This window comes from Pinus tabuliformis, chromosome 2_1, assembly GCF_031772625.1.
Source record: "Pinus tabuliformis cultivar Carrire ecotype Pingquan chromosome 2_1, CPIR1, whole genome shotgun sequence".
Taxonomy (NCBI): Eukaryota; Viridiplantae; Streptophyta; class Pinopsida; order Pinales; family Pinaceae; genus Pinus; species Pinus tabuliformis.
The window spans coordinates 132489910-132503313 of record NC_142299.1 but is presented as its reverse complement, the minus strand read 5'-3'; the positions used below and the strand labels follow the sequence as shown (position 1 = coordinate 132503313).

At 39.0% G+C, this 13404-nt stretch overlaps 1 protein-coding gene across 1 annotated transcript; it reads right to left on the bottom strand.

Moving 5' to 3' along the window:
• Window positions 1-1264: 1264 nt before the first annotated feature.
• Window positions 1265-5560, bottom strand: LOC149199123 (heterogeneous nuclear ribonucleoprotein 1-like). The gene is made up of 2 exons (XM_089400466.1): window positions 4852-5560; window positions 1265-1539 (listed from the first exon to the last, which is right to left on the bottom strand). Exons 1-2 carry the CDS (start codon window positions 5558-5560, stop codon window positions 1265-1267), a joined length of 984 nt encoding a protein of 327 aa, XP_089256592.1.
• Window positions 5561-13404: the final 7844 nt, after the last annotated feature.

Here is a 13404-nt window from a genome sequence, read left to right as displayed (position 1 = left end):
AGATTAGTTTACAGTTGTTTTCACTGTTATTTGCTTGCCGTGATTGCACAAGTTCTGTGATGCACTGCTCTAGAGTGCGCTCCAAGATACCACTGATCAACCAACCCACGACTAGACTATCCACAATCTTACCATTGGGTTGGAGATGAAGGGTCGCTTCACTACAAAACATGATCCCCTCTGTTCGTTTCTTTGTTGAGAATTTCGAGCAAATTGTCAAGCTCTCCATAACGTATGCCTGTAATTATCCCCGCTGGTTTTGATATGATGGCTCGCACAATTCCATTATCTAATGCAATGTGAGCACCCTGATCCACAAAATACACATCGCCCTCCTAACACTTCCGCTACAGAGTGTAGAACTAATAGCATACTTATCAACAGTGTGATAAATGTAATCTAATGTAGCGCAAATCTTCTGAGAGCCATGGTTCTTGAAATATTTACAATCTCCCTCTGAATTTAACTTGTGCTTTGGTAATTCTTTAAACTTCAAAACTTCTGTGGAGCTTGAGAAGTTTCTTGGTCGCCAGCTGGAGCATGTAACCGGCACGTTACCACGTTTGTAGAAGACAATATCTAAATAATACCATCCACCTTGACAAAGGAAATTCTGCTATTTCGAGCTCTGCCATGTGCTTCCTTGTCTTTACGACAACGATTTTTTCCCCTCTTTCTAGGAATGGCATCATCCTTCTTTTGTTTTTGTTTAATGCGCACTTATCTTTTCACGGCACCAGTTAATCTAATACCAGCTCTTGTGCCACTAATAACGGCGGTCTTGTAGCAATCAAACTATTATAAAACTACTTGACACCTGGCATTGATCACTGCATTGCATAAGAGAAAATTCGAATGCTGATATTGTCAAACAGTTAATGCGCATCCTCCATGCTAGTTCACGGACATGGCAATATATAGCATTCATACGCGCCTTATAATCAAATGCGCACCCCTCAATCTTTGCTCTTATTTCTCATAAAATGTGCCAGGTCACTATTAATATCAAGAAGCACTGTAACCAGACTCTGTAAGTGCGGGAAGTCTTTTCTGCACTATGGCTAGTTTGGTTTTACAATCATCATCAGCTAACCGAAATGACTGAGTCATTCACTGAATCTTCTTTCCTATTTCCCATCAAGGCTCCTCATGACAATGCCATCAACAACGGGAGACCTTCACATGAGAGGAGATACCCAGCGTTTGAGGTCACTTTTCTTTCTGGATCACCAAGCTTGTTCACAAGTGTCGAAAGGAGCTTGCGTTATTGTTCAGGTTTATCCTTAAGAAGATCAAACATTGTTTTCAAGGCTTTGTCTTCTAAAAAAGGTAGCGCATCTTTTGAAACATCTTCCAATGCAACGACAAAGCGCTCAAACCTCTGCTTTAAACAATCTTCCCAATACCAAAATAGAAGAAGTGAATTTGCATCCTTTGATTCTGATAGAACATGGAGAGATTGCTGGCCAAAATACTTCAGTTTCCTATCTGGAAGCAAACTGATTAAAAATAATTCCTTCAATGCATCAATACCAACACCTGCATGGCGCTTACCTACCTTAGAGATCACTTATGATAGAAAAATCAATCATCCTCAGATTGAAACACTGAAGTATTCTTATCTGTATCCTTGAACATGGTGTGAACATGAAATTAATCATAAATATTTTTTTAATCTTTCAATCCATTGTAGCACCCTGTTTCGTGAAAGAAGTTACAGATGGTGAAAAGACAATTCCAAATGTCAAACACTCTATGATTTATGGAATTTAATAGATTCTTTGTCTGGAGGATTCAACAGAAAATCTCTTGCAAGTCTCCCACATTAGTATGTACATCTTTCACAATCACCCATGAGCCAGAATTCAGAGATACTCCCTTAATGTACTTTGATGCCAATCCCACAATAGCTGTATCATCATAGGGTGCCTCCTTGAACACACTGTCACTGCTCTCATCATCTAATTTTAGTATATGAACCTTCAGCTGAAAAACTGAGCAAATCTTTAATTTCGTAGCGCAGCCAGTGCAAGGTCAGTGCTTTCGCTACGAAATTACTAAAACAGATGGCGCTGCGAAACTGTTAACAAGTCTATGCGCTTCGAAAACACCCTGTGTTTTAGATATGCTAAAAAAATTTTGGCATTAGAATTTTTAGTGATAACAGTGGCTCCACTTGGGATAGTGTGCCCTTGTGGTGCACTAAGAACCTGCAGCTCCAGTGCCTTATCCATTTGTGACAAACAGAAACTTGCTTGACAAGCATGACTATAGGAGAAAGAAAACTACATCAACTGAAAAAAGAAATGCTCAGTTAACCTTGAGCTTATTTACATTTACCTACCTACCTACCCTAACAATTCAAACTTCCCTCAGCTCAATCAATATGAAACTTCCAATGCAGCCAATCATTTGCCTCATCTGATATTTGTTTTCTTTGACTGTCCCGGAGCTCAAAGCCAATGTGATAGTGTGATGACCGCTGCCACTGAAATCTTATCTGACTGTATCGGATTTCAAATCCAATGTGATAATGTAAAGACCACTGCCACTGAAGTAGTCTCTGATTCTCATATGAAAACTGAAACACTGGAGAGTAAAACTCTTCCATGTAATCAGCTATAGGGTCCCAGAACACATGATCAGCTTGTCCTTCCTTGAAACTTTCCAGCTGTGCAAACTGATCTTCAATCACAGTATTCAGTTCCTCCATCGTGAAAGAGTAAGGAACCAACATAGTCTCCTTGTGTTCAGCCATAAAAAATTTCTGAGAACAATAATCATGATCAGGGAAACTGTATGTCTGAATTTGTCCTTCTAAACCTTCAATTTCTTTCTCAATGTCTTTGGAAAATTCATCAAAAAATTTCATCTTATCCTCTGACTTGCAGTCAAAAGATTCCAGATATAAGGACAGGGACAAAGAAAAAGATTCATTTGTTTCTTCTTTATTATGATCATCATTCCACTGTTTAAAACCTTCAACTGAAGGAGATTTTACTTCCACCTCTGGCCTATCTATCCATTCCTCCAAGAACATGAGCCAAAGGTCTTGAAATGATTTAATGGATTCGGCAGGCAAACATTCAACCCATTGTTTGCATTTCCCTTGAAGTGAATCACAAAACAACCTTATGCAAACATCTTCATGTTTAACTCTAAGAAGCTCAGCAAAATGACAAAAATCTGAGATATGCTCCAATGTTAAACTCAAGTCTTCACCGTTAAATTTTGGACCATTCTTTAGAAAATAAACATCCTTGGGAAAATGGTTTGGGAAACCATGAACTCCTGAGAAATCTATGCATGCATACCTTGAACAAATAATGGCAGCTTCTGGGTCTTTCATAACTCCAGTGGAATCACCATGAATGTATAACTTTGAATTCTTCAACAATGGAGTCGCCAAGGTAGTTTCGCAGCCATGAAAATCATTTTGAACTCCTGCTACCTTCAGAAATCCAACCTTCAAATTACGGGAGAGAGTAAGCTTCAGGCTCCCGGCAGACGCACCAAAATGTTATCACAAAACTAGTACTAGGGGCTGCAACCAAGCAAAGCTTCATGTAACTGTTTCAGACCATGCTTTAGATTAGGAATTAGCCTTCCTAACCAGAGAGGGCTCTCTCACAATTCTTGATAAAATACTTCAAATACTAGATGGCTAACTCTTTATTAACTTATGAGAACATAACTGGTTGGAAACACAACAAACTAACTCTCATTGGGCTATGGAGTCTATAATATCAAGTAAACAAGGAAAACTTTAATCATCTCATGGAAGCCAAGGCACTAAGCATTACATGTCAAACATAACTCATCATCAAAACATAGTTTGCTGTATACACAGGAAGTCAGAGCATGTAATCATGAATTCTGAGTGATTGCATACAACAAGACTACCAAATAACATAAAGTATAAAACACCATTCACTACATTTGAACATGACAATCCTTCGAGAATCTTGGGAAGAGAATAATTCTGTTTGCTATATCACTGTCAAAAAGGGTCTTACCATGGCCCAAAACAACACTGTTCTTCTATCAAGTATCCAACCCTTTTTACATCCTACCTTGATCCATATATAGACAAGCAAACTAAACCACCTCGAGCTTCCTCCTCCAGCATGAGGGGAGCCTCGAAGGTGGCTATTAACTATTCCTACATGCTATTTAATGTATTTATTACAAAGTGCTGAAATGTAATTGCACACAATCCTAATCAAACTAAAACATTAATTCCTTTCTCCTCGTATGCTTGATGCTTTCTTGAATGCTGTGACAGCTGTCCTCCTTTAGTTAAGTTGAGATGATTGAGCTTACAGATGTGATGAATGCTGACTTGGGATGCTTGAAAGCGCTGATGCCTCATTTAATGACCAGAAGGTGTGTTCCTATTTATCAGTTTCTGTCTCCCAACATTCTCCTAAAATATAGCAGCCTGCTCCCAAATCTTTTAATAACCCAAGTATGGAATGATGCCAGGTTTCTGATGTGCTGTAAGTGGTATTTGATAGACAGTTGTTCCTCTTCCTCAACTCCCGCTCACCGTGTCAAACTAGCTGCTCACAGTATCACACTAGCTGCCCTGCGCTTTAAATCATCACCTACAGCAGTTTCGTAGCGCGCTACGAAACTGCTGTGTGATTTAGAAAACACAGTCCTCCTCACCGTTTTTTCTGCTAACACTGTGCTACATTTATTAATGATCTCTTCATTCCAACAAATGAACAACAATTTGCAAATAATCCTGTTTAGCTACCAGGCTTCAATGTCAATAGCTTTTCCTAAAAACAAAACTCAAACAGCATGCCCGGATTCCTCTGCTTTCTTCATATCCAACAAAGCTACCTGTGTTTCCATAAGGCATGACTGGAGCACTATAACCAGTGTTCATTGGAGGAAAATGGCCCGCTGAAGGAATTGGAGTAGAATTGAAGTCACGCGCATTGCTGAAACTAAAATTCCCTCCTCTACCTACAGGAAAACGACCATGGCCAGTAGAAAGTTCCTTGGGCACTGATCGTTTGACTTCAACCATCTTCCCATTGAGCTCATAAAAGGGTGTTTGCATAACAATATCTAAAGTATCTTCTGAGTCAAATGTGATGAAGCCAAACTCTCGAGATGATTTAGTTACGGGATCATACATCACAACTGCATGGGTGATTGTACCAAACTGGTTAAAATATTCCCTCAAGTCATTCTCAGTAACAGTGGGTGGTAGGCCACCCACAAATATCTTCTTTGTCCTACTTTGATTTTGGCCACTATAACCATGTGTAATATCCCTACTCCTATTTATGTGATTCTGCTCATCTCTAGGAATTGCTTTTCTAACTTCCACTATTCGGCCATCGATGTTGTGCTTGGAATCCAAGAGAAGTCTTTCTGCCACAGTTGGATCTGCAAAAACAAGAAAGCCAAACCCTCGTGACCTGCCTGTGAACTTATCCTTCATGATCACCACTTCCACTAAATCACCAAATGTCATAAAATAATCCTTCAGTCGCTCCTCTGTTGTCTTTGAAGATTTCAGAATATCTTTCCCAAAGGCCATATTGCCGGAACCTTTCAGGATGATTGAGAAATAATTTGTTGATGTGGCAAGGCTTGGGATCTGGAATGAAAAATTCTGAATATATGTTAATCAAGCCTTCTTTCATATAGTCACCAAGAACACCCGGCACCCAACCATAGAGATTGTAGGTACCGAGGCCAACATTTTCTATAGAGAAAAGCCCATTCTCATCAGCTTGACTCCAAAATTGGTAACTCTTACTCTCTTAATATCAATATTTTTCCAAGAGAACACAACTATATTTTCAGTCCTTGGTTACAGAGCTTGATTTCAGAGCTGCATTCAGCCCAGAAAATGGCCGCAACACCGACAATGTGTAGACTCAGGGTCAGAGTGAAGATCATCTCCTCCGGGTAGCCACACAAAGATGATACCCCAGCCACTCAAATCTGTAATGAACTTGGCCCTTATAGCTCAGAACTCAGTCTTCAATCTAATCGCTCTTATCTATGTGCATAGACTCATTCCCTGCAGAGAAGATGCACCATATTACAGGTTTATGAGGGAGCTCCACTCGCTGCAATGCACAACATATATCGATCTCTGTTATCAAGTCACACTTTTTTTTCTTTTTAATGCATACTTTCTCACTATGACTCAATTACTGGCACATCAATATAAAATCTGAGAAACTTCAACACGCTCCATTAATCGCACTGTCAGTATGAGATTAGTTTACAGTTGTTTTCACTGTTATTTGCTTGCCGTGATTGCACAAGTTCTGTGATGCACTGCTCTAGAGTGCGCTCCAAGATACCACTGATCAACCAACCCACGACTAGACTATCCACAATCTGACCATTGGGTTGGAGATGAAGGGTCGCTTCACTACAAAACATGATCCCCTCTGTTCGTTTCTTTGTTGAGAATTTCGAGCAAATTGTCAAGCTCTCCATAACGTATGCCTGTAATTATCCCCGCTGGTTTTGATATGATGGCTCGCACAATTCCATTATCTAATGCAATGTGAGCACCCTGATCCACAAAATACACATCGCCCTCCTAACACTTCCGCTACAGAGTGTAGAACTAATAGCATACTTATCAACAGTGTGATAAATGTAATCTAATGTAGCGCAAATCTTCTGAGAGCCATGGTTCTTGAAATATTTACAATCTCCCTCTGAATTTAACTTGTGCTTTGGTAATTCTTTAAACTTCAAAACTTCTGTGGAGCTTGAGAAGTTTCTTGGTCGCCAGCTGGAGCATGTAACCGGCACGTTACCACGTTTGTAGAAGACAATATCTAAATAATACCATCCACCTTGACAAAGGAAATTCTGCTATTTCGAGCTCTGCCATGTGCTTCCTTGTCTTTACGACAACGATTTTTTCCCCTCTTTCTAGGAATGGCATCATCCTTCTTTTGTTTTTGTTTAATGCGCACTTATCTTTTCACGGCACCAGTTAATCTAATACCAGCTCTTGTGCCACTAATAACGGCGGTCTTGTAGCAATCAAACTATTATAAAACTACTTGACACCTGGCATTGATCACTGCATTGCATAAGAGAAAATTCGAATGCTGATATTGTCAAACAGTTAATGCGCATCCTCCATGCTAGTTCACGGACATGGCAATATATAGCATTCATACGCGCCTTATAATCAAATGCGCACCCCTCAATCTTTGCTCTTATTTCTCATAAAATGTGCCAGGTCACTATTAATATCAAGAAGCACTGTAACCAGACTCTGTAAGTGCGGGAAGTCTTTTCTGCACTATGGCTAGTTTGGTTTTACAATCATCATCAGCTAACCGAAATGACTGAGTCATTCACTGAATCTTCTTTCCTATTTCCCATCAAGGCTCCTCATGACAATGCCATCAACAACGGGAGACCTTCACATGAGAGGAGATACCCAGCGTTTGAGGTCACTTTTCTTTCTGGATCACCAAGCTTGTTCACAAGTGTCGAAAGGAGCTTGCGTTATTGTTCAGGTTTATCCTTAAGAAGATCAAACATTGTTTTCAAGGCTTTGTCTTCTAAAAAAGGTAGCGCATCTTTTGAAACATCTTCCAATGCAACGACAAAGCGCTCAAACCTCTGCTTTAAACAATCTTCCCAATACCAAAATAGAAGAAGTGAATTTGCATCCTTTGATTCTGATAGAACATGGAGAGATTGCTGGCCAAAATACTTCAGTTTCCTATCTGGAAGCAAACTGATTAAAAATAATTCCTTCAATGCATCAATACCAACACCTGCATGGCGCTTACCTACCTTAGAGATCACTTATGACAGAAAAATCAATCATCCTCAGATTGAAACACTGAAGTATTCTTATCTGTATCCTTGAACATGGTGTGAACATGAAATTAATCATAAATATTTTTTTAATCTTTCAATCCATTGTAGCACCCTGTTTCGTGAAAGAAGTTACAGATGGTGAAAAGACAATTCCAAATGTCAAACACTCTATGATTTATGGAATTTAATAGATTCTTTGTCTGGAGGATTCAACAGAAAATCTCTTGCAAGTCTCCCACATTAGTATGTACATCTTTCACAATCACCCATGAGCCAAAATTCAGAGATACTCCCTTAATGTACTTTGATGCCAATCCCACAATAGCTGTATCATCATAGGGTGCCTCCTTGAACACACTGTCACTGCTCTCATCATCTAATTTTAGTATATGAACCTTCAGCTGAAAAACTGAGCAAATCTTTAATTTCGTAGCGCAGCCAGTGCAAGGTCAGTGCTTTCGCTACGAAATTACTAAAACAGATGGCGCTGCGAAACTGTTAACAAGTCTATGCGCTTCGAAAACACCCTGTGTTTTAGATATGCTAAAAAAATTTTGGCATTAGAATTTTTAGTGATAACAATGACCTTGCTTGTCAGTGTAGACTAAACCGTTTCCCATGTTTGCTTCTGTAGTTCTATCTAATCTATGGGGTGGATATCTTTGGCTAAGACCTCAAAATCAGTCTTGACATAGTCTGAAAGTGACTTGGGCTACTGTATTGTGGGCTTTAGAAAGCTCATCTTCATTTTCCCTTCTTTGATGTCATGAGCTGACATCGATTTGGTTTGATTAGTAGGGGCCATCTTCAAGTATTGAGTGTAGGCTTGGGACTTCAGCTGTTCATCCTTGGCCTTTATCTCTTTGAATTTTCCTTTTATATCTATGGTCTTGTCAGATGAAGATCTAAAAGATGAAACTTCGGCACTCTTTTGTCTTTCAAGATCTTTTCTTTGTGAACTGGAAGGCGTCCCACCTATTGGGAATGTATGTAGACTATCTCCATCTTCTTTCCTCAAACTCCCTATTGTTTCATCAAAGAATTCTTCCTCTGAATATGGATTTATCTTGTGCCTGTTAGCACCAGGCTGGTTTGAAGGACCACTGGTAGGGGTAGCTACTTCCCTGTCTCTTTTCAAGTTCTTTTCCTCATTCAGAGGAGTCTGCAAAACTGAGGGATTTCCCATGTTAATCTAAGCTGAATGAGGTTGTGGTGGAGCTTGTTCTTCAGAGATTTCAGGCTGCTCTGACATCTCTGGTTGTTCTGATGCTGGAGTACTTGTTCCCTGATCTTCTTCCTGTGGTGTTTCTACTGGGGGTGCACTAGTTTCCTGTGTGTGTCTTTAAGAAGTCTCTGCTATAGAGGCACTAGGCTCTAGTGTTGGCTTTTGAGTAGTTTCAATTGGTACCTATTCACAAGAGTGTAGGTCAAGTCTCTTTTCTAAGTCTTTCATCACATTCTCTACATCAACCTGATCACTATCCATTTCAACTAGAGTTCATTCCCTCCATTGATCCATATTTGCATACTGCTCTATTTCAGGGATTTTGTGATGGATATATGGTGATAGCTTATGTTTCATTCTCCTATCACAAATGAAACCTTGTGGATCATATCTCCAAGAAAGTCTTTTCTTTAATCTCATTTTTTCTAGGATTTCTTCTTCTCTTTTGCCTGCTTCTCTATTGTTGCAGACAAATGGTCCTAATTTGTCTTTAATTCTCAATTGTTCTTTCTTCTTGGCCTTGGTGAAATGAGTCTAATCAGATTTTAACATTTGCCTATAATATTCCAAGGCAAACAACCTCATGGGAACATACTTTGGTAGTTTGAACAGAGGAAGTTCACAACCATAAATTCTGATCTCTGTGTGATTCTGGTATAAGTACTAGTCACCTATCTTGTACTGCTTAGATAGTTGAAGGATTCTTTTGATTTCATCACTTATCCTAGGAGGAGGACTTCCTATCAGCATGGTGGTCACAAGGTGGACAAACTGGTCAATGTTTTCATTGTATGAATATGGAAAAGTATGCGAATAATGGAAGATGGACGTCCAAAAAATGACTGATCTGGGATTACCCTTTCTATCAAGTTTATTTACATATAATGGGAACTTGTCAGGCTAATAGTAAAGGGGAAGGTGATATATGACTGTAGAATACTTGAATACCTTTTCATTTTCTAGCCTCATGAACTGGTCATGGATTTTCTCAGTAATGAAAGCAACATAGTTATATTTGACGACAGGAGGCTGACTAGGGGTAAAAATGGACATTAAAACTAGAGCCAATTCATCCACATACTCAGTAGTATTGAAACCCATGACTGCAACTATCATATTGACTATATTTTTGCCTATCTGTGTGAAGAAAGATGACACATAGGGAGGAGGATCTTTGGGTTGATGTTGTTTATCCATAACAGTTTGGCAAAGTCGATTGAGTTCAGAATGGGACAATTTAGATGATTTCTCTAGTAATTCTCCAAGGGAAATGGGGGTGAGGTCTTGACTGGGCTGAAACTGTGGCATTTCATTGATTGAATCTGCAGTAACTGTGAAAAGAACAGTTTGATTGGGGGACATTATTTCTCTGAGGGTGGGATTATAATTGGTGTGACATTGATGGATAATGTCAGGGAAAATGCCCACAGAGGGGAGCATGTAACTTGGGAGATTTGATTCCCAAAGTCCTATGGTATCAGAGCCATTGATTTAATTGTCCTATGGTTACAAGGTCTTTTATTTATCTTTATCTGCTAAGGGAAGATAATCCAAATCCCTGTTAGGGGTAGTGATAGGAGCTATACTGAGGGCCACGGGGGTTTCCATTTTGGTTCTTGTGGATTCAGATAGGAAAATGGGGTTTTCAAGTAGAATTGGTGAAAACAGAGGGTCTTGGGAGTCTTCAATTCTAAATTCCACAATTCAATTATAATGATTTTTGTTTTTTTTTCAAAGTAATTGTAGGGGAAATCAAGTATTTATGGGGTTTCTGGAAGGAAATTGGTAAGTACCTATTTTTAAATGACGGGCAATGGAGAGAAAGTTCATTGGGTGCAAATGGAGGATTGGAACGACGTCGAACTGCAAGTTTTAGGGTGGCTAATGGTTGGTGTATGAGCTGGTCGGCTTCAACGTTCAGGTTGCATGCATGCATTTTCAGAATAAGGACGAAAATTGTTTTAACTTTGTTTTTATGCAAAGTCAAAGATTTTGGCGGTTTCGGGATTTGGACAGATGGCATCAGTGGGGAGGTCATTTAACATTTTGTCTTTAGCGGGAAGTGGTAAGCGGGTTTCATCGCACCGCTAGTGGAGGGTAAGTGGTTTTTAGGCAAGACCTCATGATTCCATACGTTGCTTGACACGTAACAATGGTATTATTCATGAAACCGCTAAATGTCGACCGCGGAGGCTTGTGCGATATGTGCGATGACCGTCGGATCTGCGGGATCTGATCAGACGATTGTCGGGGAGGTGAAGTGGCGGAAGGTTAATGAAGGATGGGCCCAATATTAATTAAAGTAATTAATCATATCGGGGGTGATTCAATTGGTTATTGAGTTATTAATTTGTCCAAATGACGTAACTAATCCTTATTAAATGGTGGCGGGGTTGGGTTCTTAATTAACTACAAATTAGTTAATTAATCTCGTTTTATTGTTTGATTTACAATTATATTTAACCATCGAGGCAGGATATGTAAAAATTTGCGGTTTTTGTATAATATAATAATATAGGCGTGGGTAATGTTGTTTTATAGGGGAATTATATAATAAACATTAGTTAGTGGTTAATATGACTTTATGAAATGTGAAATTCACGCTAAGTTTAAAACATTTTCATCATGCATATTTAAAACTTAGGCTAAGTGAATATGAGGGTTTATATGGAGAGTGTTTTATTTTTCCTAAGTAAAATAGGATTTTACTTAGGAAAAACTTTATTAGGGAAATGAATAACTTATGAAGGGGCGGTGAATATTGATGAAGCGGTTTAAGCACTTAGACATTATAAAAAATTGGGCTGAGGGTCTGGTCCCTCGAAAAGTCAGAGAAATGCTTTGAGCCCCTCTAACTTTGGTAACTACCTTTAGTACTTAGGGCATTAGTGAAGATTTAGGGGAAATGAGTAGGGAAGCTAATTATTTTTGACTTTGCCTGTTTGATGTGCCTTCCATGTGATACATGCCTTTTCCTAGTGATGAATGTAAAGGATTTAAAAATTTAAACTTATCATCCACCACATATTTATTCTACAACCATCATCTACTTACTCTACCTATTTTACCCTAGCATTTTCACTTTTTTAGTAGGGTGCACTTAGATTGGCAAACCCTTTTCAAACTTTCTTTCCTTTTACATAGTGTTACCTATCTAAATCTATACTTGTTACATCCAAGGGCTCAGATTAAACTATTGAGCTCCTTTTATTCACTCTACCTACATACTTATCTGCCAAGATTAAACTATTTGGTCAGATATTTATTCTCTATTTCTACAACATGAAATTGAAAATATGAACTAGTCAAGCTTAAACTATTTGACTATTCATGAATTATGGCATAGGTGACAAGCTGCACACAATTTTATTATACAAAAGTAAAAAAGTAGTGGCATTTAGACTTGCACACTTTCCTGGTCTTTCTTTTTGTTTAGGTTCATTTCCTTTCATTTTTTTGACCTCTTTTTATTCTTTTCACCCTTTGATTTTTCTTTTAGGGTATAACCTCTTTACATTTTTTAATTTTTTGATTTTTTACAAATGTGGAAAACCTTTGCGACAAGTAAAGGTATGAACATATTTCAAAGCTAAACCAAGTCAATCATGGTATATGACACCTATTGGTATAGGTGCATAACACGGAGTCCCTCCAACTATTCTCTAACTATGCGGAGGTCAGCAACACACTGAGCTACTGCTGCATATGCTGTTTCGAGACTTCTGTGTCCGAGTTGCTCTACTGCATCTGTACCGGTATTCCCTGCATATGTTTATAGTCATGTGCCTTTGTCCAGATCCTTAGAGTGTAAAGACTGTGCTTCTGCCAGCTATTCAGATAGTTGGGCCACCTATGTAGGGCTTCAAGCAGCTGCCATTCAGTTTTCCTAGAAAAGGCTCTCCATTTAGTTTAGCTAGCTTTATTGCACCTCCATCCATGAACTCCTTAATAACATACGGTCCCAACCAATGCATTCTAAACTTTCCTGGGAATTTATCAAACTTACTTTCATACAACAACACCAAATCATTTACCTTGAAGGCATGCAACTTAATATGTCAATCGTTTGAGGCCTTTTCACGTTGCTTTTGCACCTGTTGATGAAAGCCAGCCAGGAACTGTTCCTCCTCGAGTTCTTCTAACTGTGCAAGTCTTTCTTCTAGGGTGTTGCGGTCCTTCATACCTGTGAGCATTACAATGCGTAGACTTGGGACAATATATTCCATTGGCATGACAACTTCCATGTCATAAACTAACCGGAAAGCCGTCTGTCCCGTTAGTTTCTTACATGTCATCCTATAAGCCCATAGTACTGCAGGTATGCGCAGGTCCCAATCGCTCCACTA

Bases quoted from the DNA above. Each gene is read 5' to 3' on its own strand.
- LOC149199123 (XM_089400466.1), bottom strand. From the start codon at position 5,560: ATGGCCTTTGGGAAAGATATTCTGAAATCTTCAAAGACAACAGAGGAG. The intron at 1,540-4,851 runs GTAGCTTTGTTG...AGCGCCATGCAG, and splicing joins CATGCCTTATGGAAACACAG to GTGTTGGTATTGATGCATTG.